This window comes from Zonotrichia leucophrys, chromosome 17 (genome assembly GCF_028769735.1).
Source record: "Zonotrichia leucophrys gambelii isolate GWCS_2022_RI chromosome 17, RI_Zleu_2.0, whole genome shotgun sequence".
Taxonomy (NCBI): Eukaryota; Metazoa; Chordata; class Aves; order Passeriformes; family Passerellidae; genus Zonotrichia; species Zonotrichia leucophrys.
The window spans coordinates 5,598,926-5,625,399 of NC_088186.1; the positions used below are offsets into that span (position 1 = coordinate 5,598,926).

Consider the following 26,474-nt stretch of genomic DNA (forward strand, 5'->3'; position numbering starts at 1 on the left):
CCTCTCGACTGCAGCCATCTCAACCAGACCAAATCCCTCCTCGAGTTATGTCAGGCATTCTCCAGGCTCTGGTTAATGGGGCTGTGCAGCTGTTTCCAGCCAGGCACAGCCTCTCCTCGCTTCTTCCCTGGGGCTGGAAACCAGCACATGGAATATCCACGTTAGCAAGGGCAGGATTAGCGCAGAGCAGCACCTTGGGAACCAGCTCGAGGAGCCTTTGAACGGCGCCTGCTGCCCGAGCCTTCCCCAGCTCCGTACACCCAGCAGCCCCGGTGTAACGGAGGTTCTGAGGAGTTTGCCCAGCCCTGCGCACCAGAGCCCGGGCTGAGGGCGGGAGGACACGCGGGAAGAGCTCAGGGTAGACACATTCCTCAAGGAAAGGCCCCGCAGGGCACAACAACGCCGGGGCGGTGTGGGGGACAAAAGGAGCCCGGGACCGGCTCACGGTGTCTGCGGAGTCCCAGCCAGCAGCGCCCGGGCCCGCTCTGGCAGCGGAACCAGCCCAACAGCCCAGCGGAGCCTCCCCCGCAGGGCCGGGCCGCCCTGGCCCCGCCTCGGGGCGCTGCCCGTGTCCCGTCCGGCCCTGCCCGCGCTGCCCAGAGGCCTTCCGGGCCGGCGGAGCCCCGGAGCCGGTGCAGCCGGGGGGCCATGGGCCCCGGCGGGCGCTGGGTGCGGGCGGCACACACGGCCCTCAGCGCGGCCCTGGCGCTCGGGCTCCTCCTGCACCGCACGGGTGAGGCGGGGCCCGCCCGGGCGGCGGGGAGGGGGCGGCCGGGGCCGGGCTGGGGCCGCTCCGCCCCCGGGGGCAGGAGGAGGACGGGGATGGCGGCCGGAGGACGGGGATCGCGGCCGGGCTGTGCAGCCCCCGCGGGACACGGGCGATCCGCGGCCCGGGGGTGCCCCGAGAGCGGGGGGTCTGGGGAGTCCCTTCTCAGCCTCTCCCCCGGTCTCTCCCCATTTCCTCTTCATTGATTCGGGACCCCTTTGTTGAGGCCAGAGAGAAAAATCCAGGAGGTTTCACAAGGAGCTGCTGCTCTCTGTCTTTTCTGGGTACCTTTCAGATCTGCAAAAGCAAGAGGAGCGCGGGGAGCTGCTTCAGCCGCTGATCTTCGTTTTGCTGGTTTTATGCTCGATCCTGCTGTACTTCAAGGTGTCTCTCATGGATCCGGGTTTTGTTAAGCCTGAAGAGGAAGTGAAGGTAGATCCCTTCATGAATAGAACAAAGTGGAGTAGCTGTAAAATCTATAGGCTCTTCTACTTTTTCCACTCTGGTAGATAAGAACAATGTGAAACAGTTTCTGTTGTGTTGGCATGAAGGACACATGCACAGACCGCTGGAGATGAGGACAGACTGTCTCACACTGGTATTTGGTAACAGCAATAGGGTTTACAGGCTTTACATATGCCTTTCACACCACACTTCCCTTGTATGTAACTGTGCCATTTGAGCTCAAGTCCTCTCCTAGAGCAGAGGCTGCAGTGCCCTGTGGAATGTGTATATGACCTATTTTACAATAACCACTGCTAAGTGGTACAAGTGCAAAAAAGGCCCCAAATTAAAGGGCAGGCTTGGCAGACAGTGCTCTCTGCAGCTCTATTTATTGAACTCTTTATGGATTTGTTGCCCTCTCAGAGGACACATCCACAAACAAGTTACAGTGAAATAAATGGAGATGCAAAGTTTCAGTAACTGCTAGTCTGCTTAAGGTTCACTGCCTTATAGACTGTAGGACAAAAGCATTATCAATCTTAGTCATCCATCATTAATGTCAGTGTTGGCTGTGTATGACTAATTAGCACTGCTCATACCAAAAAGATGTTATTGTGTTTAGAAGTGAAGTCTAACCTTGTTTTTGTCCCAGACTATATCTTGTTCACAGGTATTTCTGCCTCTCTGCTAACATTCTTTGGAGGGTTACAGTAACCTGTTTTCTCTCACTGTACCATAACTGTCTGCAGATGCTCTAGGTATTCTAATGAATTATTTTGTTCCTAATGACAGAGATAACAAGCACTGTGTAACTGTTAAGTAAAAGTATAGTAGCAAGACAGCTCAGTCATGCTTAGACAGGAGCCCAAGAACTCTCAGTCCATTCCTTTCTCTTTTTTGTAGGAAGGTGAAGATAAAGGCCAAGGTGTGGTGATCCCTCAGCTTCCAGGTGACATTAAGCTGCGGCGCTGCGGTTACTGCCTGGTGAAGGTGGGATCCAGAACATGCTGCAAGAGGAAGGGATGAGTGATTTGAAAGCTTATCTTGTTCTTCAGCTGCTGTTAGTGGTCTGTAATTGCTGCTCAGAGGAGGCTGGGCAGACTGTGTAGCTAGACAAGTACCAGTGGAGTTTTCCAAGGCTGAAACAAGTCCCTGCTGGCTTATAGAAACAATAATGTTTTTTTGCCATGAGAAAAATTGTATTCCACATTCTTACTGCCATGTCAGCCAGACCTTGCAGTGCTGTCAAAGAAGTTATTTTGAAAATACCTTGATAGCCAGAAAAGCAGCTGAGTGTAACTTGTGGGAACTGCTCATTGTTGTGAACTTGTTCAGGGCCTTAAAACAACAAAACATTGGCCTGAATGGTAAAAGACAGCATGAAGGAGAAATTACAGCAATTAAATTAGCTCTTAAAACAGTTTGCCTAAGCCTAGAAAGGCTTGTTTTCAGAGTGATCCTTATCAGTTTAATGAAATTAAGCACTACCCCAGCTCCCATAAATTCCCAAAGAGTATCAGCCACAAGGAATGAGCTTATTGCAAGAAGAAAAGCTGGCAAAGCATTTATACACTGCAGGGGACAAATCCTAGGAAGCACTGCTTTTCTCAGCCAGGTCTTTCACCTTCTCTGTGCCCGATAATTGAGCTGTTTTCTGTGCAAGTGTTTTGTACTCACATGGAGGCACTTCTCTGTACATCCCAAAAAGCATCACATCCCTGCCCACTCTGTTTGATAGTAGTGGTTCTAGTTTTCCAATACTCGGGCTCATGCTTTCCTGACTACACTGATTGGCTTTGTCTCCCTCCTTGGCACACTGGACTTCCTGTAATAGGTGGATAATAAAGAAAATGTGTAGATAGGAGGAGTGTGGGAGAATCACTTAATTTGAATGCCACTCATGTGGGTCTTGACCAGGAGAATCACAATCCCTTTGATTTGTCTTAGCAATGTTGATGTGCTGCTGTCTCACAAGTGTTTTAGGGACAATATTGTGGGGAAAGCCAGATTTGCATGATGTTCTCTTCTATCAAATGGGAGTGGGACAGCCATGAACTATAGCCAGTGAAGTTTTTTCTTTTCCTGGTTGTGTTTTGCAGCAACCCATGCGAGCCAAGCACTGCCAGCAGTGCCAGCACTGCGTGCGGCGCTACGACCATCACTGCCCCTGGCTTGAGAACTGTGTAGGAGAAAGGAATCACCCTCTGTTCATAGTTTACCTGAGTGTGCAGCTCGTGGTTCTGCTGTGGGGAGGCCATGTTGCTTGGTAAGGCTGGGAGATGGCTTTTGGACCTCTGAGATTGCTGTAGTTGTAGTGCTCCTTGGGCTGGCATAGAACATAGACTGGCTCTGGATCTTCACCCTCTTTTGCATCCTGGAGCTCCTCAGTCTTGAGCAGTCTCTGGTAATTTAAGTTTCATTGTTCATTTTGCTTCAGTCCCTGTAACACAATCTTTGTTTACACATTCAAGTGCTGGAAACTCCAACAGGGTTCCAGCTGTTGAGGAGAGGAGTTAACCCAGGGTGATTGTGTCTCACAGCTGTCAGAGAAACAGAATCTTCTAAATTTAGCTTCCAATCCCTGTGGTGCAGTCTCTCAGGACTTCATAGTATGTTAACTCTCTACAGTCAAGGATTATTAGCAGCTCATTAGTTATGAATCAAACTTAAATGTGTCATCGGGTTTGCTTACTTTGTGAAACTAGTTCTGCTTCTTTAACTACAGATTTATTTCTGTTTGAATTGAAAGGTCAGGCCTTTACTTTGAACAATCCCGGGAGTGGCTGCAGCACAACATTTTCCTCCTTGTGTCCTTCCTCCTGATACTCATATTCACCATTGTGGTCCTGCTGCTGCTTGTTTCCCACCTGTACCTGATCTCGTGCAACACCACGACCTGGGAGTTCATGTCCCAGCACCGCATCTCCTACCTGCGGCACTCCGAGCTGGAGAACCCCTTTGACCAAGGGATAATCCTCAATCTCTGGAGATTCTTCTGCTCACGCCACCTCACTGCATGGGAGAACATCTATTTTCACAAGAACACTGAGCCTGTCTAGTCCCACTGTGCCAGTACACCTGGCAGGCTGCTGGGTAAAACTTTGCTGCTGTTTTCCTTGCACTGAACTTCAACACATCGTGGACTATGCAACCTGCTCCACAACCTGTTCATCTGCAAATTACCTTTAAGGGATAGTCAGGGTTATTTTTTATATATAAACAACACTCTTAAAGGCAAGAATACAGTTCTAGGAAGGGAAAAGCCAGCAGTGCTGATTTCCAGACTGAGCAAGGTATCTCTAAATTTATTTCCTTTTGTTAAGTGCATCCACTATCCTATCTCTCAAGAAGAAATGCAAGATTCATGTTCACTTCTCTTCTCCAAGGTCTCCCTTGCCTTTTGCTGCTAGGGAACAGCAGCAATTACAGATAAAACCAGCCAGGATCAGTGTAATTCCTGTGGCCTTTTTTCAGCCAAGTTCTGACTGTGAGAACTGCAGTGCCTTTTGGCAGTAGCATCAGGCATGTAAGAGAAATATTTGAGTAAGTATTTAGAGAGCCAAAAGCAAATTTTATTTTGTCCACATGCCTCAACTTAATGCTTTCCATGAAGACTTAAGGCTTAATATTGTTACTGTGCATAAGAAAGAGCTGTAAGACATCCAAATAATCTTATGAGATAATTAACCTGTATTTTGTGATGCCCTGAGCAGCTTCCTCACAGCTTTTTAAGTTGATGATGCTGCTAACAATTCACTGTTTTGAATCAAGTCAGTGAAGAATGATACCATCACTTTCCATTGGATAGAGAAGTAATCCTTGGCTACTGAGTTATTTCTGCAGATAACTTTGTGCTCGGGCCTTTGCTGTAGGGAGAGAAGCAGGAGCAGAGGTGGGTACCTCATGCCTAAAGTAACACTGCTAGTAAAACTACTACTACCTCACCTCACTAGTGACATTTTAATAAAATAATACAATTTCAATGCAAGAGAAAAGCTGCCAGGTCCTGAGATGAGAGATGCTGACAGCTTTCAGAACAGCAGCAAAAGAATCTGTTTTCCATTGAAATAAAAAGTCATACTTCAGATTTCCATGGGGAACTAAAAGGAAGTTTGGGATGACTGATCTTAGCTTTAAAACAAAAAAGGCTGTGGTGTGAATTTTAGTCCTGACCTTTTTCTGTTAAAACAAAAACAAACAAAACAAGAAAAACCACCACAACAAAATGTTAGCTAAAATTGTCTTGTGCCTTAATTGTCTTGGCTCAGGAATTAACACCATCTCAGAAGCACTCAGGGTTTAAAGTTGATGAATACTCATGAAAAAATAGTGTAGTTACTAATACAGCATGACAGTCCAAAAGCAATTTTAATGCAGCAAAAAATCCCTTTTTTGATCAGCTCCAGAGTTTGTAACCTCTGCAGAGTCTGCTTTGTTCAGGGTAGAAGCTTTATCAGAGGGATATCAGAATGCTAAGGATTGTTTTTGTAAATAAGTGTACACCATTCAGAAGTATTCTGCAGTTTGCTTGTGTTGCTGTGGTAGCTGCTGAAGTGTGGATCATCTGTCACACTGCAATTCCTGGTTCTTCAGGTATCAGTCAAGTGAAAGTTTATCAGCAGGTACAACAGCTCAAAGCACTTTTGCTCTGTCTGGTATTTCTTTAAAATACACCTGGGTGTTAATTTACCTTTTTTTCTTTTTTTTTTTTTTTACTCAACCATAAATTATAAAATAAAATATTAAATATGCATTTTTAAATTGTCTATGACTCTTTCTTTAAAACCAAGTTCTAGGCTTCACCTGTGCTAACAATCCGCTGTGCTGCCTCCCACTGCACAGTGGCCTTGAACTAAAGCCACAGAACACACCACAAAGGCCAACAGCAACTGCCACTCCAAGAGAGTGAGGAAAATGTGTATCCTGCTCTAAACAGGCCAGTGCTCTGCCAGGGTGAGCAGGAGGTTGAAAGGATCTTTGTACATGGGAATTTTCAGAAGCAGCTATACTTGGCTCTGAAAATAGGAAATCTAGGCTGAGTGTGAAATATGCCTGGTTTGCACAAACAGAGCTCTTACCTCACTGAATCCTGAAGCTCTGGGACCTGCCTTGGTTAACAATTCCCTAGATCCTTGTGTCCAGCTACAGCACAGCTGCCTTAGTCCCACTCCTGTCTCCATCTGGTGAAAAACTGAAAGAGCAACCATTGTGTCCTTGTTTGCATCAGATGCCTTATCTCTAAAAACCCTTCCCTTTTTGCCCAATGAGCTAACATTATGAATTTAAGACATGAAAATGTATCTTATCAAGTATAATTACATGATAAATTACGACGCAATGAAATCACCTTTAACTCACTGATTTTCCAGTACTGACTGTCATTACTTAGCTGTCCCCAAAAATGATACAGGATGTACACACTGATAAAATCTGTGGAGACATAAACTGACTGCATCATTGGTATCTCTCAGCTGATGACACCATGCAACATGTACAGATAACCTGAGTGAGAAGGAAGAAAGAAAATATTACTACTGGCATTTATGGAGAAAACAAAAGTCCTGACTTTTGAGCATTTTAGTTAGTCCTGATCTGAAACATTCAGCTAACACAAAGGAGATGAAAAGCTGAGTATTTATTATATAGAAAGGTATCTTTATTTTCAAAAAAGAAAAAAAAACAACATGTGCAAAGCTGTGGAGTTTGATATCATTATAAACAATAGTTAAGAGTTGGCATCCTTAAATAGAAAGATTCATCTTCCTTCCAATAAATCACTTGGATCATTATCAAACATCATTGTCTTGGTAGTGTTAAAATCCATTCCTTGGCTGGCATACACATTTTTATGAGTGGGAAATGGCATACAATCATTACCAGGAGGAAATGCTGCATCTCTAGAAAATCACTGAGAAGTGGCCACTCCCCTGCTATGCTACAACTTTAAAAATCACACTACTTACTTAGGCTTTTTGCAAAGAGTAACCTGGGTTGCAGAGATGATTTGATTTCAAGTCCAGCTTAAATTCCAAATTTCATCTACGTTCAAAAATGTTCATTATTCCTTAAAGGTAATTGACATCCTTCCTACATATGAGGCTGGAAAGCCACATTCAGCTTGCAGGGCACCTCATGCTGGGGCCATCAGCACTCCCTGTACTACAAACCCTGCTGGCTTTTCCACTGGCCCTGCAAAGTCTTCTCTATGCTCTCTCAAGGTGGTAACAATCTCTTCATGTTTCTTGTAGCCCAGGAATCACACATCTAAAAGATGTCTGGAAACAAAGTCAAAGTCCTTGAAGACAGTCTGCTCCTTCCTGGTTAGGACAGAAACCTCCTCAGGAGGAGTAAGGATTGGCTTTTGGGAGGTGAACTCTTCATCAAAGTTGCTGATGTCAGTTGGATCTCTCAGTGTGGGCACAAAGGGGGGCTTCAGCCTCCTGGCAAACAAGGCATTCCAATCAATTCCCTGTAAGAAAAGGAAGGCAGAGATTCCCTGCAGTGTATTTCACAGCTACAACAGTATTTAGGAAGGACAAAACTACAGCTCAGCCATGGCCAGGTGGATCTGTGGATCCCAGCAATTTCTGGTGACATCCAAGTTCTTTTCTTGCTCCAGTACAGAGCCAGGTAAGGGTTATAAGGCTAAAAACTTTTGGACAGATGAGTAATAATGAGGAGAGATGGCAACACCTTTGCCTGGAACAAACACATACCCCTGACACAAAGCAATTTAACCTCCATTTCTTTTAAGAGTAATGTGTATCCTGCAAATGCAGGTGATCAAATAGACTGACTGACAATCACTGTGATCACTAGATAACATCTTTGATGCTGCAGTTTAATTTTAAAAGGAATATTTGTTCATGTCTCTAAAGTTAAGTATATTTGTACATAGAAGCAGCACAATCAGAAATAAACTGACTCTGAAAGCATAAAGATCCCAGAAAACAGACTTGGGGGATGTCATTTCAACCAGGACTTGAAACACATATTCCTGAATGAAACAATGAGGTGCAACAGAAACTAACACTAAGATCTCCCTGATAACAAAGGGAAATAAGCCTCAATACCAACAGAGAGCAAATCACTCTCTGCTCAAACACAAGAAACAAGGGAGAGGTTTAAACCAAGTTCCTACCTTAAAAAAGGGCTGAATTTTAATCTCTTCTGCATCTTTTTCCCCTGCTCCCAGTCTACGCTCTGGACATTTCCGAAGCAGCTGCAGAGATATCAGTTCAAATTTAAACAATGGGAACCAGAATGAACAGAAATAATGTTCCAGAGAGAAAAACAAAAGCAAATAGGTGGACTGATCCCTCGGTGTTTCCTCATTCTCACTTTGCACCAAGGTCATCATCTGCCAGGAATAACTCAGACCTAGTTTCTTGTAAACAATTTGCCAACAGCAATAAGATACCTGCCATAAACTGCATGGAGCATCTCAGCTTAATTGTGCACCTGTGACTATGGGGTCACACTTAAAAACTGAATCCAGTCATCTCCACTGAATGGCTCTGACATTCCTGCCCTTGAATCAACACTTCTCTGTGCCAGACTTAGCAGGAACAGTAAGCAGCCTGCTTAGTCATCCTTACACAGAAGAACTGCATTTACGTAAAGAGAAGGGAGGGGAAATATGTGCAAATTTTAAATATTTCCTTAGCCTATATAGGCAGCTCCACATTACACACACAAATGCTGTACAATCCTAATCAAGTCCCTCTGGATCCACTTACACAGTAAATGCAAATTCCTCAGGCTCCCAGAGACCCAGCAGCCCTTTACCTTACGGATTATGGCAAGTGCTTCAGTTGAAAGGAATCGTGGATACCGAACTTCATCATTGACAATGCTGTCAAAGACTTCCTCCTCATCATCTCCAGGGAATGGTGACTGCAATTGGGACATTCTATTATTCAATCCACATAGCACCCATTCCTCACTATTAAATAAGCACGAGACTAGCAGGGATATGTATGGATTAATTAATTACTGTATGGCAAGCACTATGAATGAGAAAAACGTTAACTGAGGTACTAATAAATAGTTGGCTCCATTTAGCAATATTTTACCTGGGGTGCTCAGGTCCCCAGGCCTGGTTAGTGAGATGCCCTGAGGGAAGCTGGCCTTACCTCACCAACAAGCATCTCATAAATGAGCACACCCAGGCCCCACCAGTCCACTGCCCGCGTGTACGAGATGTCTGTCAGCACCTCTGGGGCCAGGAACTCAGGGGTGCCACAGAAGGTGTTGGTCCGGTCTCCAAAACCTATTCCTGGAGGAAAAGGACACTTTGGTAAAATCCAGCACAAGTTACTGAATGGATCTGATGCAGCCTCACCTCCTGAGAGCTGTAGTTTGTCTCCTTATGTTGTTACCTGGGCATGGGGAATTGCCAGTGAGAAGTGTAAAACCTGAGGCCCTCAACCACTCCAAATAAATATACAGACAATGCTTAAATAAAGAGCAAACCCAAGGAAACTTCCTGCATGTTTCACTGCTTATTTACTCATCTTAATGTTTTATATGATCCTATATTCTGGCTCCTTTGAGCAAACAAGCACATTTTAAATGCTTTCATAAGTCTCCTGAAGATTACACAACAAGGTGCTCTTCCCAAATTCATCATGGCCAGAGAGGTGAGGAGTTTTTTGTTGTTTGGCTTTTTTGATGTCAATTTTTTAAATGGGGATTAATACAAGTTACACACAAACACCTACTAAACCCCAGATCCTAAACTGATCCTGATGGTTCAATTTAAGCTTCTCCAGTTGCTCACCTTCCTTACACAGTCCAAAATCTGCAATCTTCACAAATCCTTCAGCATCTAAAAGGAGATTATCCAATTTCAGGTCCCTGCAAGCAAAGGAGATGAAAGAAAACAGTGGATGAAAACTGAGGATTGTCACCCAACATGGCTTTTTTGCAAGAGGCAGAAGGTAGATGTTAATAAAGAGAATAAAATCTAGATTGAGTAAAGTCTACATTTGGTTTAATCATGCATTATTTGGAAGATTGCCATTAATTTATTTATATTTTCCCCTAAACTAAAGGCTCAAAAAGCAGCATGGAGCTGGGTGGGGATTATTCATCTGGAAAAGAGCTCCCACAACAACAAGACAAATGACTTTTTCCAGTGAAAAGAAAGCAGTGACTTACAGGTGCCCCCCAGAATGTATTGACATGTCACAGAGGATTAATCACCTGCAGCATGCCAGATGAATAGCTTCTAGGTGACTTTCTCTACTGTGAGCACGATGAACATGCTGATAGTGACAGGGAAAATAAAGACAGGCAGAAAGATTAGAAACCCCAGCAAGAAAGTGAGCTCCAGACACAGCTACAGGAAAAATCAACCTTCAAGTTGCTGAACTGTCTTGAGTCTCTGCTGCATTACCTATAAACAATTTTCTTCTCATGCAAGAATTGCAGCCCCAAGACTACACAGGCTGTATAAAACCTAAAAGACAGAAATAGTTATCAGGCAATATATGAGATTCAAGTTAAAAATTTATAATGCCTGGAGACAAGAGCAATTCTAACTCACTGTGCCATATGCTCTGGAAAGACATCTTCGTGTATGCGCATCATGAGATCCCCACCTGGAGTGTATTCCATCACAAAACAGGCATGGTGAGGGGTCTGGAAACAGGCAAACATGTTCACAAGGAACGGATGATCAGAAGAATTGACCACCTCAAATATTCGCTTCTCACAGTTCAAGCTGCCAGGATTCAAAGAATGAAAACGTCAGTGCTAAACAGACTGAGCAGGAAAGCCTGCTTTGAGAAAGAGAGGACGAAGAAAATCTTTACATCTGAAGTTAGAAAAAAAAAAAGTGAGGGGTAATATAATATTTATCTTACATAGTTCCAAACCTTGAGTTTTAGAGTGTTCTTCAGGTGTCATTCTTACAAAAGTTAGACACCATTCTAAGTTTCCTTATTTCTGATTTTAGTTATCCAAGTCTTAAGGTCACATTTAACCTTGAGAGTACCACAGCCAGTACCATACCTTTAACATTTGATTACAGCTGTGGCAATGTACCCTCTGGCAATAGCACCATCTCTAAACAAAGCTCACCTATCAATTTCATCTCTCCTAATAATGTCTTTTTTCTTCAAGGCTTTGATGGCATACAGCTTCCCAGTTGCCTTGTATTGGGCTAGCAGTACCTGAAAGACAACAGAAAAGCTGTACTTTAAGCAATTTTGTATTTCCTTACCAGATTACTTTAATTCAAATTGATGCCAACCATTTCCATCCAGTCCAGACAGTCATCCTGAAAACCAAACTCAAGGAACTCGAAAAACACAGCACTTCTGTTTTGCAGCAGTCCAGAAGGATGTCAGTGTAAATGATGTCCTTCTCCCAGACAGCACTATCACAGCTGGCCCAGTGCTTCAGGAGCACCTCAGAGCTCTCACAGAGGGAGCCATGCAAAGTTTTGGGAATGGAGCTCTTCCACTAGTGATCCTCATGAAAGAAATGGTAACGGTGTGCCTTGATTTAGCACTCTCAGGACAGAAGGACAAAACCTTTCTCCGGGCTTTGAAGTCACAAATCCTCAAGAATTTTGACTGTTAACAACAGTTACCAGCTGTTATTGTGGCTGGGCTGGGTTTGCTGTTCCATATCTGCACTAACAGATATCTCCTGTCCTGCAATGCTTCCATTCAGACCCCCAGGCAGAGCCCCACTGTCACAACCACTGCCCTCCTCCACAGGGGACTTCTCCACTACCTTCCCAAAGTGGCCACGGCCCAACATGGCAATGCAGTGAAAATCCTCCAGCTGAACTGTCCTTTTCCTGCACAAAAACAGAGAAGAGATAATACCCAAGAGATGCATGAGCAGATATCAGAGTGTGTGTTTGTGTTAAGAAAAGAAGCTCTGTATAGCAAAAAGGAAAGCAAACAACTGTGCCAACCACCCATCACCTAATCCTGACAACTAAAGCTTGTGCTGCTGTTCTGCCACTTAAGAAAGAAGAAGGTAACCCTGATGCAAGGAAATTGTCTTTTTTCAACAATAGTAAATTGGTTTTTTACTTGTCTGGGTATATTTACTGCTGTGTATCCCTGTTTTAAACAAAATGTGTCTGTGTAAGTGCCACAGACTATAATCAACTTCCTGTTTTATGCCTCCCATCATAATAAGAGACAATGTTCTGCAAATCAATAGAAATAGATGAGAGTGAGGGATGCCAAAAGTAGTTCTGGAATGTATTACTTAGCACACAGACACATCTAAATATATTACACTTACACTGCAGCACACAGTGTAAGAGGTGATTTAGTAGAAGACAGACTCAGTATTTGGCTTAATGAACAGATAAGACACAGCAGACATTTAGACAAGTGAAGCTCAGAGCAGATTTTTCATTGTACTGTCCACACTCAGCATTAAAAATTTCTTGCTGAGAAACCAAAGCACACATTGAGCAGAGTTTTAGACTTCATGCTCAAAACTTTGAGCTTTGACTCTTTAATCTGTGACCTGAGACAACCCATGCTATCCACAGTTACCTTGGAGACGCTGGCATTGGAAATCCTGTTACAGGAGAGCTGCAAGGCTTCTCCTCAACATGCAGCCTCTTCAGGCACTAGGAGGAGAAAGAAAAATACAGTGGGTCATTCTCTGAAATCACCAAGTCTAACCTGAACACCCACATCCAACTTTTCTCCTCTGTCTGGATCCAGCATGACCACAAACATGTTCTTGCAGATGGTCATTGCCTCTGCTTGGATGTAAGTAGCATAAAAACACCTATGAGCACACAAAACTATCCCCATGTACAATAATTTTTATAGGGTCAAATCTTTAAAAAAAAACAAACAAACTTTTAAAAGTCTAGGATAGAACATTTACTTCCTAGATGTCAAGAGTCACAATGATCAAAGAATGCAGTTTCCTCTATCACAAAAGCCAAATGAGAAAGGGTAGAAACAGGTGGCAGAACAGGTCATTTTACTGCTCAAAGAAATTTCCTGCTCATTCCTGACAGAAAAGTAGAGCTGCTCTTGGTTTTGCCCAGTTTCTTTAATGACAAAGAACCTCATTTGCTTCTGAAAGCCTGCTGACCCTCCTTCCCTGCTTTCTCTGTGCAGTCTGTTCTGTACTCTTGCCCTGAACTCCCAATGCTGACCTACCTCCTATTTTGCTTCTCCAAGAAAAGCAAGTTATCATTTTCTAAAAGAGGGGGAAAAAAACCTGTGCCACTCTTTTTGAAGACTCCATGCCAAAATGGTTCCCTGGATTCTGAATTCCTGGAGATCAGCCAGCTAATGAGGCACCTGCCTAAAGTACAGCAAATTTCTTCAGTAATAAATGAGAAGAACAGGGTTTGAAAGAACAGCAACCAGCAAAGACAACATTCCCAATTAGCCCAGATGGTTACCGGAGAATCTGCAGGGGATGGAGCTGATTCCTTGGAGTTGGCCATCAGAAAAAGCCGTGGAGGCTTGGGTGGTGCTTCATCAGCAAATGCAAGCTTGGCCACAGGGAAATCACTGCATTTGTGAGACAGAATTGAAGGAGATTTTGCCTTAGGGCAGAGCATTGTACACAGACACCTTTGCATCGCCTCAGCTGTGTCAGTTCAGTCCAAATCACTGCACAACAGGACTCCCTGGCTCACACTGTTAGTCTGTGAGGTACCAACAAGAAATATTCTCTCCTAAATTAATTAAAAGTTGGTTAGACTCACATTCTACACTGGCTCTCTGATGCTATAAAATTAATGAAACACAGGTATGTAGAAATAAGTCTTTAAAGAAATCTTGATTTTAATAGCAACACAGTAACTGAGTAATGTTTTTTTTTTTTCTTTCCTAGGTCCTGTGCATCAGTGGGAATAATCTCTTTAGAGAATAATTGATTCAATTAAAAAAATATATTTTAGGGGAAATTTTCTTCTATAGCACATTCAAAATCTCAGCTATGTCCCTTCTGAGTGCTACATTACTCATGAAAGCAGAGTGCATTTTTTATCACAACAATCACATGGTGACCTTGCATAGCTCAGTTACTGTACTGGTGAAGCCATTTAATGAATGGAATTTTCTTTCCTTTAGAACACAGAAACTGTACATCTTTTTTTTTCTAGAAAAATTGAGTGTCTTCCTCCACCTTGGTAAGGTGCAACAGAATTTTAAGATCTACCCTACACCCATTCCAACACTCAGGACATCACTTACCTACTCAATTTGGACCCTGAATCCCCATGGCTTTGTGGGGAAACTGGAGGAAAGTCTGTGTGATTGGGATCATGAAGTGGGGGACTCAGAGTGCTGATGGAACTACAGGGAGGGAGCAAACTCATCATCAGGCGACCCCAAGCTGCAACATTCATGTTCATCTGAGGAGCTCGGAGAAATTCCTTCCCTGGAGGAGCCAGAGTCAAACATCAGTAAGATTACAACACATAAATTACACTCTCACATAGTGTTAAACTCTAGTTTTCAACTAAACACCTGGGGGTTACCCCAAAAGAGCAGCTCACCCTTGGGAGAATGGGCTTTTCTTCAGGGAATAAAGATTAATGAGGATGATGATGAAACAGATCTGCTATTTCAGCTAAGTTCAGCTCTATATAATATCATAACAGTCTTCAAGTTGAAATTGAATAGAACATTAATTGATTTTACTTCAAGTCAGGTTTTCTTCTCTTTCAACACTACATTTTAATTATGCAGCCTGCTAACACATTCTGAAAATGTGTTAAAAAGAGTAAATATTTAGGATATTTTCATTATTTTTACTACTTCCTGAAGAGTATAAATATAAAATCTCATTTATCCCCACTACCACAAAAGCTCAGTATGTAAAGTTTCACCTTATTCAGCTTCACAAGAAAGAATTTGCAGAGAAATAAGAAAGTATGCAAGCTACTCCAGTCCATAAATCTCATAAACCTGAGCCAGCTCAGCATTTTATGATGCCAGCTCTAGAGACTTGATAGTCAGTAGCCTGTTCATGCTACAGTGTTGTGTCATTCAGAGTTTTCCAGAAAACCTCCCAATATCTGTTCATCAGTAACAGCATGGCTGGTTAAATGAGTACAGTTTGAGTCCTGGATCTTCTCATACAATCATGGGATGGTTTGGCTTGGAAGGGACCTCAATGACCTTCTAATCCAAACCCCATGCCATGGGCAGGGACACCTTCCACTATCCCAGGCTGCTCCAAGCCTCATCCAACCTGGCCTTGGGCAGATGGCACAGGCACAGTTTCTCTGGGCAACCTGTGCCTCACCACCCTCACAAGGAACAATTTCTTCCCAATATTCCATCTAATCCTGCCCTGTCAGTGGGAAGCCATTCTTCCTTTGTCCTGTCACTCCAGACCCTTGTCCAAAGCCCCTCTCCAGATTTCTTTGAGCCTTTTGAAGGCACTGGGAGGGGCTCCAGGGTCTCTTGAGAGCCTTCCTGAGCTGAACAGCCCCAATTCTCTCAGCCTGTGTCCAGAGCACAGAGGCTCCAGCCCTCTGAGCATCTTGGTGGCCCTCCTTGCTGCAAGAGGCCTACATCCTTCTTATGCTGGAGGTCCCAGAGCTAAGTAATCTGTTAAATAACAAGCAATTAAATCCTCCTAGCAATGTTAATTGTGAATAGCAGCACCACGACAATATTGCATTACACATGGAGCTGCAGCCAGACTGCCTGCACTTCATGTGACTCAACAAACTTTCACATACACAGTAATTAGAAAGAGTTTTAGCATCTCTCAGATTGAGTAGGACAGTAGAGCCTTGTGCAAACCCCTGCTCTCACCCTGGACAGTCACTTCTCCAGCAGCTCACCTTTCTGTTTGGGGAAAATGCGCTTCTGTCGCTGCAGTTTTGGCTTCCTCTCAATGACAGGATTACAGAACATCACCTGTCACAGAAGCAAAAGAGATTTTTCAGGATTCTCCATTTAAATTGTAAACCCAAATTTTCACAGATGCCTTTTTTCTCATCAAAATCTCCATTTCTATCTGTTTGGTAAGTTTCAAGTCAATCCTAGACACCAAACTTGGTTATTCCAGATTCATCCTCTAATCAGCTGCTACTTCAGTTGTGGGCTGAGAGACTGGAATTATCTGCTACCTGAAATTGAGAAAACCCCCAGAATTAAGACCAATTTATATTTCCCAAAAATTTTATCTAATTTGAATGAAATGAAGTTAAATGAAGCCTTGCATAAAGAACACACCCATTTGCAGGATAACAAACACAGCAGTTCATGGCACAGAAGTAAAAACAAAAAAAAAAAAAACAAAACCAAATGCCACAAACCAACCACAAAAAAGAAGAAGGCAGGGAGAGAAGGCAAATTTTGGTACATGAGGTTTAGATCCTACTTTGGAATGATAACTACAGGAACTTTCATCACAACACAAAGGAGAAAACACTGCGGCTTTTAAGGGATTATCGAGATTATCTCTACATTGATGGTACTTCAAACTATTATTAGGCTCAGAAAGATGATAAAATAAGCATAGCCAGAGGGAGTTTGGATCTCTGATTCTACAGTCTCTGTGATTCAATCCTGACCATTAAGCCATATGTTTAATTAAAGTGCCACCAATGACTCATAATGAAAGCAAATAAAAACGAGCGGATTTCACAGCACACACAGAGTTACAGTGCAGCAGCTGAAGAGTCACTCCAGGCTATGGATGTGCACATCCATTCTATCCTGTTGTTCCTTATTCTTATACAGGCTATTGATGCAAGAGAGTTTCAGGTATCACTCTGCACTTCTAGATTATTGCTCCTTCCATTCCTTGTACTCTGGGTTGAACAACTGCTTTCAGGGCAGACACCCTAAAGAGACAGAATTCTCTGAGGAAGAAACAAAGCTTACATTTATACCTCTGCAAAAAGCATTCCTTGGGGCTCCAGCGAGAGGCACATCCCATGACGTTCATTGTCAAGAAAATCATCCAAACGTAAAAACTTCACTGCACAGAGCTCTCTCCAATCTCTCCAATAAATTGCAATTTCTAGTTCACGAGACTGGTGGGATGGGTGTATGGTGGAGGAGAAAAAAAAGGCAGAATAATTACATACTGCTCCATGCTCTAGAAATGGCACATGTATTTGTGAAAAAATAATAAATAAAATAAAATCAGTAAACTAAAAAAATCAGTATGCATAAAATACTTCTTTAGTGCTTCTGTTCCCTGCTTTTGATGTTTTTAGATCTTCTTAGCTACAGACCCTCTTGAAGTCCCCATTTAGAAATCCCTAAGAGCCACTTTGCTGATAAGATGAAATAAAACTGCTCAGATAAGGAGAGAAGGGCAGCAGATGCTGCTCAAGCTGAATCTCTGGCAGTGATGCTCTGCCTCCAGGGGAAGGCCAAGCTAACTGGCAAATCAAAGGCCCTGGGGACAGCAGCAATACAGAGCTAAGTGGAATGACAGCTAAACAAACAAATCAGGGAAGGTTAAATGGAAAAATAAACACCACATGAATCTGAGGCAGACTTACCCGGTCCAGCTCAATGGCAAAGCTCTGGTCCCACGCCTGGTTATTAACTGGTCCCCAGTTTGTTTGGCCAACCACTTTATTGTCCACTTTGAGCACAGCAAGGACTTCATCTGGACAAAGGAGGAAACATGGATTATAAAGTTTAACCTCTCATGCTGAAGGTGGACATCCCAACCAATTTCCAGGAGAGTCCTAGGAGGACCAGGCATAATGCAATTCATTTTCTCTCTTAGTTTTGCAGAAATTGGGTTTCTTTTAACAACACTTGTACCAGGCTGGGCCGGTGAGAAGCCCCTTGCTCTGATATGGCACCAGCAGGTCCACAGGGAACCCTGTACTCACTGCTTGGCTCCTCATTCCGGTATTTTCCTGCAACACCACGGCCATGGATGCCCAGGCCAACTCGTGTCCGGGAAAGGGACCTCAAATCACTGGGGCTGCCACAGATGGGAGAGGAACTCGTCATTCGGGAACGTCCCGGAACGTTTTCCAATAGATCCTGACACCCCATCAGCCTCACTTCCAGCGTTCCTGAGGAATTTTAGGAGAATAAGGAATATTATTATGTAAAAGATAAGGTTATTCCAGTCAGCCTGACCTCAAAGAGGTCCCAGAATTTCTCAGATTCGTGATTTCTCGGTTAATAGTTTAAATTGAGCAAATCTGTATGCTCAGAAAGCTCTGCCTGACCTAGAAGACAGAAATCCAGCTACTAGAAAATCCAATGTCCATATGACAACAATGAGAAAAAATAGAATTCGTTTTTCTCTCTGTCCTCCTCACAACAACATGTGCTGCAGGATCCCTTTACCTGTAAGGGCTGTAGGTTTGATGACTGAGGTGGGTTGCGTGCTGCCATGCCGGGCTCCCAGGGAGGAAGTGTTCACCAGCTCCTGTTTGATGAGGGCTCTTTTTGGGTGATCAGGAGAAAGCTCACTGAGCTGACGTTCCAGGGAGAAGCGCAGCAGATCAATCTTCTGAGAGGACTCTTGCAAACGACCCTGAGCCTACCAGCATGAAGGAGAACAGAAAGCAGGCAGAAATTTTCCATGTAGACCAGGTATTATGAACTAGAGTAAGCTTAAAAAAAAAAACCCAACATGACAACATCTTGCTAATACAGGATACAGATAAATTAAAGACAAAATATTTTCCCACAGAACTCCCACCAGTGTCACTTCTGATGTTCCTGAGAAATTTCACCAAAGCAAGGAACGCTATCCCTAGAAGGGGAAGTGATTCCAGTCTGTCTCGACAGAGAGACAGGAAATTCCTAAATTAGTAACTTGTTTAACTCTGCTCATTCATGTTAAATCACTGATGTGGGGACATGAAACCACCCTCTCAAGAAGGCCTGAGCAATGTCTGCTTACCTCAGCCAAAAACTTGCGATCCTGTACCCGACTGCCCCCCAGGATCTTCAGCACATTTTTTGCCCCCTCTGCTACAGCAGCTTCAATGCGCAGGTGATGCCTCAGCTCCTCAATCCGCAGCTCCAAAGCACTGATGGTGGTCCCCATCTTCACTGGCATTTGGGAGGTAAAACATGGCAAGGGTGAAAATCAACCTAGTACTGTGGATCTTACGGCTCTGCCTGCATCTGTTGTATCAGTTACTTAAAGCAGGTTACCTGCTGGATCCACTGTATCTTCCATCCCTCCTGCTGACTGAGATACTTTCACAATGTGCATGCGGATTATTTCAATCTTTGTCTTGCTGTCCTGAAGCATCTGCTGAGCTGTGGCCAACAGCTTCCTCTCCTGCCAAAAGGAATCAGATGCAGAGAGAGAACCATGATCACTAAAAATGGGTGATGATGACGATGTGCTCGCATATGAGGGTGAGGTGGTACTTGCACAAAGGGTCACAACTGACTCTGAAATGGAATACACAAGTGGTTATGTAAAGGAGGCACCACTGGGGATCAAGGACTCTGAGATCACGATCTCCATTTGCAGAGGGAAAGGACAGGTCAAGGACGTGCCCAGTTAATACCAAATCCTGCAGTCACTGAGACTCCTTGTTCCCTGGTTAACTGCACTTACAGCGTTCTGTAAGCAGAGCAGAGGTTTTGAACACATAAAAATATCACAGCCCTCTTACACTGCTGCTCTTATTGAATTAAGCTTCATAATAAGCTTGGATTTGAAATGTTTTAAATTAACTTTTGACTTTTAAATACGATTATGCCAAACTCAAAAAACGAGATGAATACGAATCCACTAAACCTCTGAAAATTTTCCTCACATAAAGAGATACCACATGCTGTGCTTTATCCTAAACAACTCACTGATATCAAAACATCACACCAACTAACTCAGTTACAACACCAATGCTTTCTTAGCTTTCTTTCCTCATCAGTGACTTAATGCACCTCTTATACCACCCTTATGTGCTGTCATTATGCTGAGACTCAAAGTACACAGCTAGGATTCAGGCAAGCAATCTTTGCAAATTAATTTCTGTCCCAGATCAATTATCAGAGAGAGATTTGTGTATAGACTTAAAATACAAATTTTGATCCAGTAATCCATGCTCCCAAATGGCTCTTTATTCCTGCTTACCTTGGATGCTGAATACATTTGGATCATGTTCTCAGCTCCTTGTTTCACTTTCATTTCAACATGCAGCTGCTTTTTCAAAGCTTCAACCTTCCTTGCCATGGGGTCTGGGTTTCTTTCCCAGAGACAGGGATCTGGAGATACAGATCCATCTGCACAAACAACACAATCAATACCATTAGTCATCTTGCCTCATTTCATTTCACCAGGTTACAGATGGGTGACTCTGCAAAGGAAAGTTAGGCTATAAAATAAGGTACAAAAAGGTCTTGTCTACAAAACAGATTGGGAAACACTTTCAAATGAAGCTCAAGCTCCTATCTGTAAATATTTCCTTATTTATCAATGAACCTGTCATAACAAGCACTCTTCCAATTTTATACTCATTATCCTATGAAATACTTGGATGTTGAACTGCCCAGAAACCCTATTCAAATCCCTTCAATTCCACCCACAACCTATTCCTGAATATTGCCCATGCCTACCACTCTCAGCTGGTTTTCTCCCTATACTCCCTTCCACCTTTATAGCACCATTCTGAACTCTTTATACCCAAGATAATTTCATCAGATAAAAACCAAGACGTTCCCAATACTGATGAGCCCTCAATAGAAGACTCTATCAATTCAATATCTCTAGAGATTGAAGCACTCCAAGAGAATGCTGCAGTCAATCACGACCCAAGAACTACCTGTTGTACTCTTCTCTTTGTCTGGTATCAAAATCCTTGCATTGAGCTCCTGAAGTTCCCAGTGCAGCTGCTCCAGTTTTCTGTTGGAAGATTTCAGCACGTGCTCGATGTGGACAAGGTTCTTTCTGTCAGTCGTGGCTTTGCGCAGGTTTTCTGCTCCCTCTTTAATCTTCAGCTCCTTCTGTATGGCCCGGCGGAGCAGCTCCTTCTCACCCTCCAGCTTCTGCTGGAAGCTTGGATCCATTAAATTCACATCATTGCCCAGCTGCAAGAGAGAGCTGCCCTGCAGCCCAAGAGCATCGAGCAAGAGGATTTCAGAGAGTTCAAATCCAACCATTTTTATGACACTGCAGCAATACCTTCATTAGATTTCACTCCTTCATTTCTTTCAGAAATTCTCAAGTCAATCTTTTCACCAATTTTTCAAGAAGACAAACCTACATTTCAATGCCAGGGGACAGAACACAACTTTGATCTTAAGATGCTTTAATTTGATTTTAAATCCTAATGGAGAAAAACCTTCATTTTATTTGTCCCCTTGTTATTTAGTGTCTACACACATCTTTATTCTTTAAGAATCAAAGTTCAGCCAATATTTGCTCTTGTTCCGATCAACATTACCTTTTACCAGTTTGATGTTTTAGCCACAGATTTTTTCTGATTATGCCTTGATGCTGACTGCTCAAAGACACGTCTCAGCTAATCTGTTAGAGCTTCTAGGAATGCCACAAGCATGTGTTAACCCTCAGCTGTTGTCCCTGAAGAAGAAAAACGCAAGCCCTACAGCTGTTTCTACAAATGAACAAGCAAAAGAATAAGTCTGACTGTGTGCTGTGTCTGAAAAGGTGAGCAGGCTAATGTCTCAATCTCTGTTCTCCAAAGGCCACGTTAAACACTGATTATTTTGAGTAGCATTAGTGGCATTCACTCTTGTCCTGGGCTTTGTTTTACATCATTTCAAACACCACTTGTTCCAGTGAGATATGACAGAGCTGCTCTGTCACAGACTCGGGACATGCCCAGTTTGGGCAGAGCAGAGTTTATCTCACTGCCCAAATAAACACTGGACTCACACAGGAGCTGCAAAGCATCCCTAAGGGTGCCACCCAACACCACAACACATCCAAGCAAGAGCTTGTGCTTCTCTCTTCAACAGGGAGAGCAGCTTTAAGGCATCCAAAGCAATGAATGCATTCATAACCTCCCATTAATGACTCACACCCATGGCTTAAATGCAAAAGAAGTGGTCAAGCACTGCCACAGTAACTGGCTTAACATCACAGAGCACATCAGTGCCTAAAGACAGGGCTCAGGAATCCCGACTTGTTTTCACACTCTGTCACTGGCTGACCACATTTCCAACAACAAACCACGCTGGCTTTGTGTTACTCATGTACATTAATACACTTCCAGAGTGTGCTGTGCATCCAGAGCCTCCTCCAGAAACAATTACTTAATCAAAGACTCAACCAAACATCCTTGATTAGTTTTTGCTACAATTTCAGTCCAATAGCACAAAGAAAGAAGGGGAAAAAATCCATTTGAAAAGTTGGCCTGAATCCAAGCTTGGGCTGCAATGGCCAAAATAGGAGTTGTTCAGATTGGTAGCAAAACAAAAAGGTTCAGACCAACATCCTGATTTCAGGAAGTTCTCGCCCAATTAGTAAAGCCAGGAACTAAGCCAGAGCTTTGAAAGACATCCAAAGTTTTGTGAGGAAGAATTTGAATCATGGAGTTCCTGAGTCACAGGCAACCTTTACCAGCCCTAAGTTGGAAAATCAAAAAGCTCTTTATCCAGTCTGTAGCAAGTTATTAAAAAGAGTATGATGGTTACAATTCCTATTTAAATAACTAATAAAAGCACATAGATTCATCTTCTATCCAAATTATGCAAATGGGTGTAAGAATTTCCTCCCCTGGATCCACTCAGAGTAAAGGAATGAGCAGTGGTACAACAGTGATACCAATAAAAGGTGCTGAATATGAGGCTCTGGGTATTGATTCAGAGAACAGGTACAGCCTCAGCAGTTCTCAGGTCAATTTTCCCTACATCAGTCTCTGCCAAAAACTAATCTGCATATCAGTTAATGCATCAGGCTAAATTTCTATATTTAGAATGTAACGTTTCACTTCCCCATCTTCCCCTCTGCAGATCAGAGGGTGCCATAACATGAGCATTGTTTGCACCAGGAAGATAAAACACTCCACTTCTGGGAAGCACGGGAAAGACAAATTTGCATTTGGGTTGAGCCATTTTGCCTTCTGGCTCAGGAATTTCGGTGGGGTGTCCTGACACTGCCACAGCCTGTGCTGCAGCTGTTCTTGGGTTCGCTGGAAAGGTCAGTCTCCAACACAATCCTGAAACACATTTTCAGCTTGCAGAGAAATACCCAAAGTAGCTGAAATGGGCTTGCTTTTGGCACTTGTAGTGGGGATGCTGGAGCTCACCCAGAATTTCTGCCAGGCTCGTGTCATACCCAAGTGTCCAGACTGCTTTCTAACTAGCAAAAATTTCAGCAGTATGAGTTACACTTAATCCTTTGGATTGCAGCCAGGGAGATCCCATCCCATCAATTATGCCCAGCTTGGAAATGAGTTTCACCTGCACAAAGCCCAGAGCAGTCCTGCCCTTTACACTTTCACCACTGACACAGAAATTCATTTATAGTTTGATTTAATAAGCCAGTGGCGAGGCTGCCATCCTCCCTGCAGCCCAAACATTCCCAGGACATCTTAAATCCCATCTTTCACAGCAACTTCATACCGTAGGGATGAGATGCACGTTGGGGAGCCTCATACCAGCTACATTCATGTCTTACAAAATAAAGTCACGGCTAATTTAGGAAAAAGACACTTTGTGGTCCTGCCTGGACCATTCCCAACTCCAAGGCTGAGGGCTGAAAGCAGCGAGCCACCGGGATTGGAAGAACCTGGCAGCCAGCGCTCTTTGTGTCGGTTTCTCTGTCCTTTCTTTCCCAGATTAGGCTTGAAACTTTCGTCTCAAGGGAAGAGAGCAGAACATCTTCCCCTCTCCGGGGAGCTTGTTCCAGACACGAATGTTTTCCCAGCCCGGAGCCTGGCTGCCCTGCCGGCCCCGCGCCAGCCGCCTCGCCCCCAACACCTCCTCGACGCCGAGAGATTCCCTCAGCAGGCACCAACCTGGCCCGAACCCCATTTTGCCTGAGGCGAAGAGGGACATTTTTAGGGGATCCCATCAGCTTCCCACCCCCTCTCCCACCTCCCTGGGGCGCGGCCATGCGAGCGGAGGGGGAACGGCGTGAAGCCCCTCAGCACAGCCGCCTCCGCGGGGGCTCCCGGCGGGGCGGGACACGGGATTATCCCGGCGGGGATGGATGGAGGGACCCCCACAGGACACAGGGACACCCAGAGGGCGGAGGGCCGCAGGGCTTTCCCGGCGCGGACATCGATGGACGGACCTCTGAAAGGCGGAGCGGGGTGCGGTGCTTTCCCGGCGGGGCAAGGATGGAGGGACCTCCAAAGTGTCCAGGGATCCCCAAAGGGCACAGGGAACGCCAAAAGGCGCGGGGACCGCCTTCCCCCAAGGCGCTGCTCGGCCCGCTGCCACCCCCGAGCCCTCAGCGCTCACCTGCGGGGTCGCCATTGCCGCCATTGCTCCGCCCGGACCGGCACTTTTCAAACTCGGCGGTCCCGGGGCCGCCGCCAGCGCCCTCTCGCGGGGGCGGCCCGGGGGAGCCGCCGGCGGGCAGCCCTCGGGAGCGAGAGCGGGACGAGGAGCGGGAGCCGCCCTTCCCCACACGGCCCCGGGGCAGCCGCCGCTCCGGCCCCCGGCTGAGGAGGCGCCGCCGCCTCCGCCCGCCCCGGGGGGAAACGCGCGGTCGGGGTCCGATGAAGCGGCGGGAAGGAGCGGGGACGCCGCGGACGCGGGGGTACCGGACCTCGCCCGCCGGGGAAGGAGAGGCTGAGAGAGCTGGAGGGGTCAGTGCCCGCGCTGGCACAGAGCTGCGGGTCCGTGCCGAAGGGAGGGGACGGCAGGCACGGTGGCGGATCCCCGCTCCGTCCCTCTGGAAGCCCGGAGCAGAAAGCCCCGCGGTGGCCCCAGCCGGGCCCTTTGTGCCGGGGCCACCGGGTGGTTCCCAGTTTCAGTTCTCCACACGGGCTCGTGACCGGCGCTTGCTCGAAGGGGAAGCAGCGAAGTGCAGCTCTGCTTGCGACGGGATCCTGCATCCATCCCTGGGACGGGGCGATGCTGGGCTCTGGGGAAGTTTTCCCCTGCAGAAGTTCACACGCAGTTTCTGCTGAATATTTGAGTGGAAAAACGTCCCACATGCATTGGCGAGGCTGGCAGCAATCCCCTGGCTACCGTAGTGAAAAAATACCGTGCTGCAGTAGTGCCACAGCACCACACAGAACAGACTGTGTCACAACCCCAGTGCTTTAAACAAAATAAAAATATACTTGTTGTTTTCAGGTGTTTAAAGACGCTCCTCAGCAGTATTACATAACGTTACTTTCCTGCTAATATGCTTTTCAATAATGGAGACGTGCACAACTGTGAATCAGAAGGCATTTGGAGGTGATAGCATTCCCACATACAAATTTAGAAACATACTAATAAACAGAAGTGTGTTCCTTTTACTTAATTAGAAGTTTTTTTCGCCTAAACATTTTGTGATTTGCAACTGAGTAATTAATAAAAGGAACTCATGATAAAATTAAAAATTTGAACCTAGCTGAGCTGATTTGAACTAATAAAGCCTTAAATGAATACAAAGCTTTTGAATGTGCCCCTGTTGTTAATAAAGCAAGTGCATTTGATTAATATAAATCCTTCAGAAACCTGATGCTATTTAGAGCATGGGCCAGGCTGTTTAGTGTTTAAGCAATTATTTTAATTTGACTGTTCATTCAGTGGAAATACTGAAAAGGGGAAAATCAAACTAGCAAGTGTAGACTGAGTTCCAGAGGAGCAGGGGTGTTTCCACACCTCCAGCCGATCAAGGCTGTGTTTGGCTGTCACTGGGGACGTGCTCGGGGGGCTCTGGGCCGGGGTCCTTTGCCCACCACGCACTCGGAGTTCCTATAGCAGATTCCCCCTCTTTCCTTCGGGTCTCAGACCCGCCAGGGGAGGCAGAGGAAGGGTAGGGGCAGTTCAGGGATGCTGGGGAGCTGGAGTTCCCCAGCCTGGAGGGAAAGGGCTGGCTCTGAGCTCCCGGGTGACCCCAAGGCAGTATCCCTGGCTACCCCATATCCCAGCCCGGGGCATGGCTCAGCTGTGTCCCACAAGTCCTGCAGAGAGAGGGGCCCGGTGCGTGTGACCAGCAGTTCCTGCCCATTCGGCAGCCCCTGTCCCGCGGGAAGGGAAATGTCACAGCTGGGAGCAGGATGTGCCCCTCCAGCCCCGGGGGATGATCCGGCTCAGGCCCTGCCCAGAGCCGGCAAGGGGCGGCGGCGCCGGACCGGGAGCGGCGCGGACTCTTTGGGGGTTCCCGGAGCAGGGCGGGGGCCAAAGGCGCGTCCCGACCTTGAACCGGCCGTCCCTGTCCTCCA

At 45.1% G+C, this 26,474-nt stretch overlaps 2 protein-coding genes across 4 annotated transcripts; one reads left to right on the forward strand and one right to left on the reverse strand.

Moving 5' to 3' along the window:
- Positions 1–585: 585 nt before the first annotated feature.
- Positions 586–5,909, forward strand: ZDHHC12 (zinc finger DHHC-type palmitoyltransferase 12). Its single transcript, XM_064727991.1, has 5 exons — positions 586–733; positions 1,062–1,198; positions 2,114–2,200; positions 3,310–3,476; positions 3,960–5,909. The coding sequence occupies exons 1-5, from the start codon at positions 649–651 to the stop codon at positions 4,267–4,269; spliced, it is 786 nt and encodes a 261-aa protein (XP_064584061.1). The 5' UTR covers positions 586–648; the 3' UTR covers positions 4,270–5,909.
- A 918-nt stretch (positions 5,910–6,827) lies between these two features.
- On the reverse strand, positions 6,828–24,660 carry PKN3 (protein kinase N3). Of its 3 annotated transcripts, none has more exons than XM_064727925.1 (22): positions 24,553–24,660; positions 20,946–21,228; positions 20,258–20,406; positions 19,324–19,453; positions 19,067–19,218; positions 18,505–18,700; positions 18,036–18,224; positions 17,694–17,803; positions 17,073–17,216; positions 16,017–16,092; positions 14,413–14,599; positions 13,614–13,725; positions 12,742–12,818; positions 11,957–12,023; positions 11,297–11,388; positions 10,761–10,937; positions 10,611–10,673; positions 9,993–10,069; positions 9,346–9,488; positions 8,999–9,106; positions 8,352–8,432; positions 6,828–7,679 (listed from the first exon to the last, which is right to left on the reverse strand). In XM_064727925.1, exons 1-22 carry the CDS (start codon positions 24,574–24,576, stop codon positions 7,467–7,469), a joined length of 2,850 nt encoding a protein of 949 aa, XP_064583995.1. In that variant the 5' UTR covers positions 24,577–24,660; the 3' UTR covers positions 6,828–7,466. The 3 variants fall into 3 exon arrangements, with proteins under 3 accessions (XP_064583995.1, XP_064583996.1, XP_064583997.1); XM_064727926.1 differs by having other exon boundaries at positions 20,946–21,210; positions 24,553–24,634; XM_064727927.1 differs by lacking the exon at positions 24,553–24,660 and adding an exon at positions 24,383–24,514.
- Positions 24,661–26,474: the final 1,814 nt, after the last annotated feature.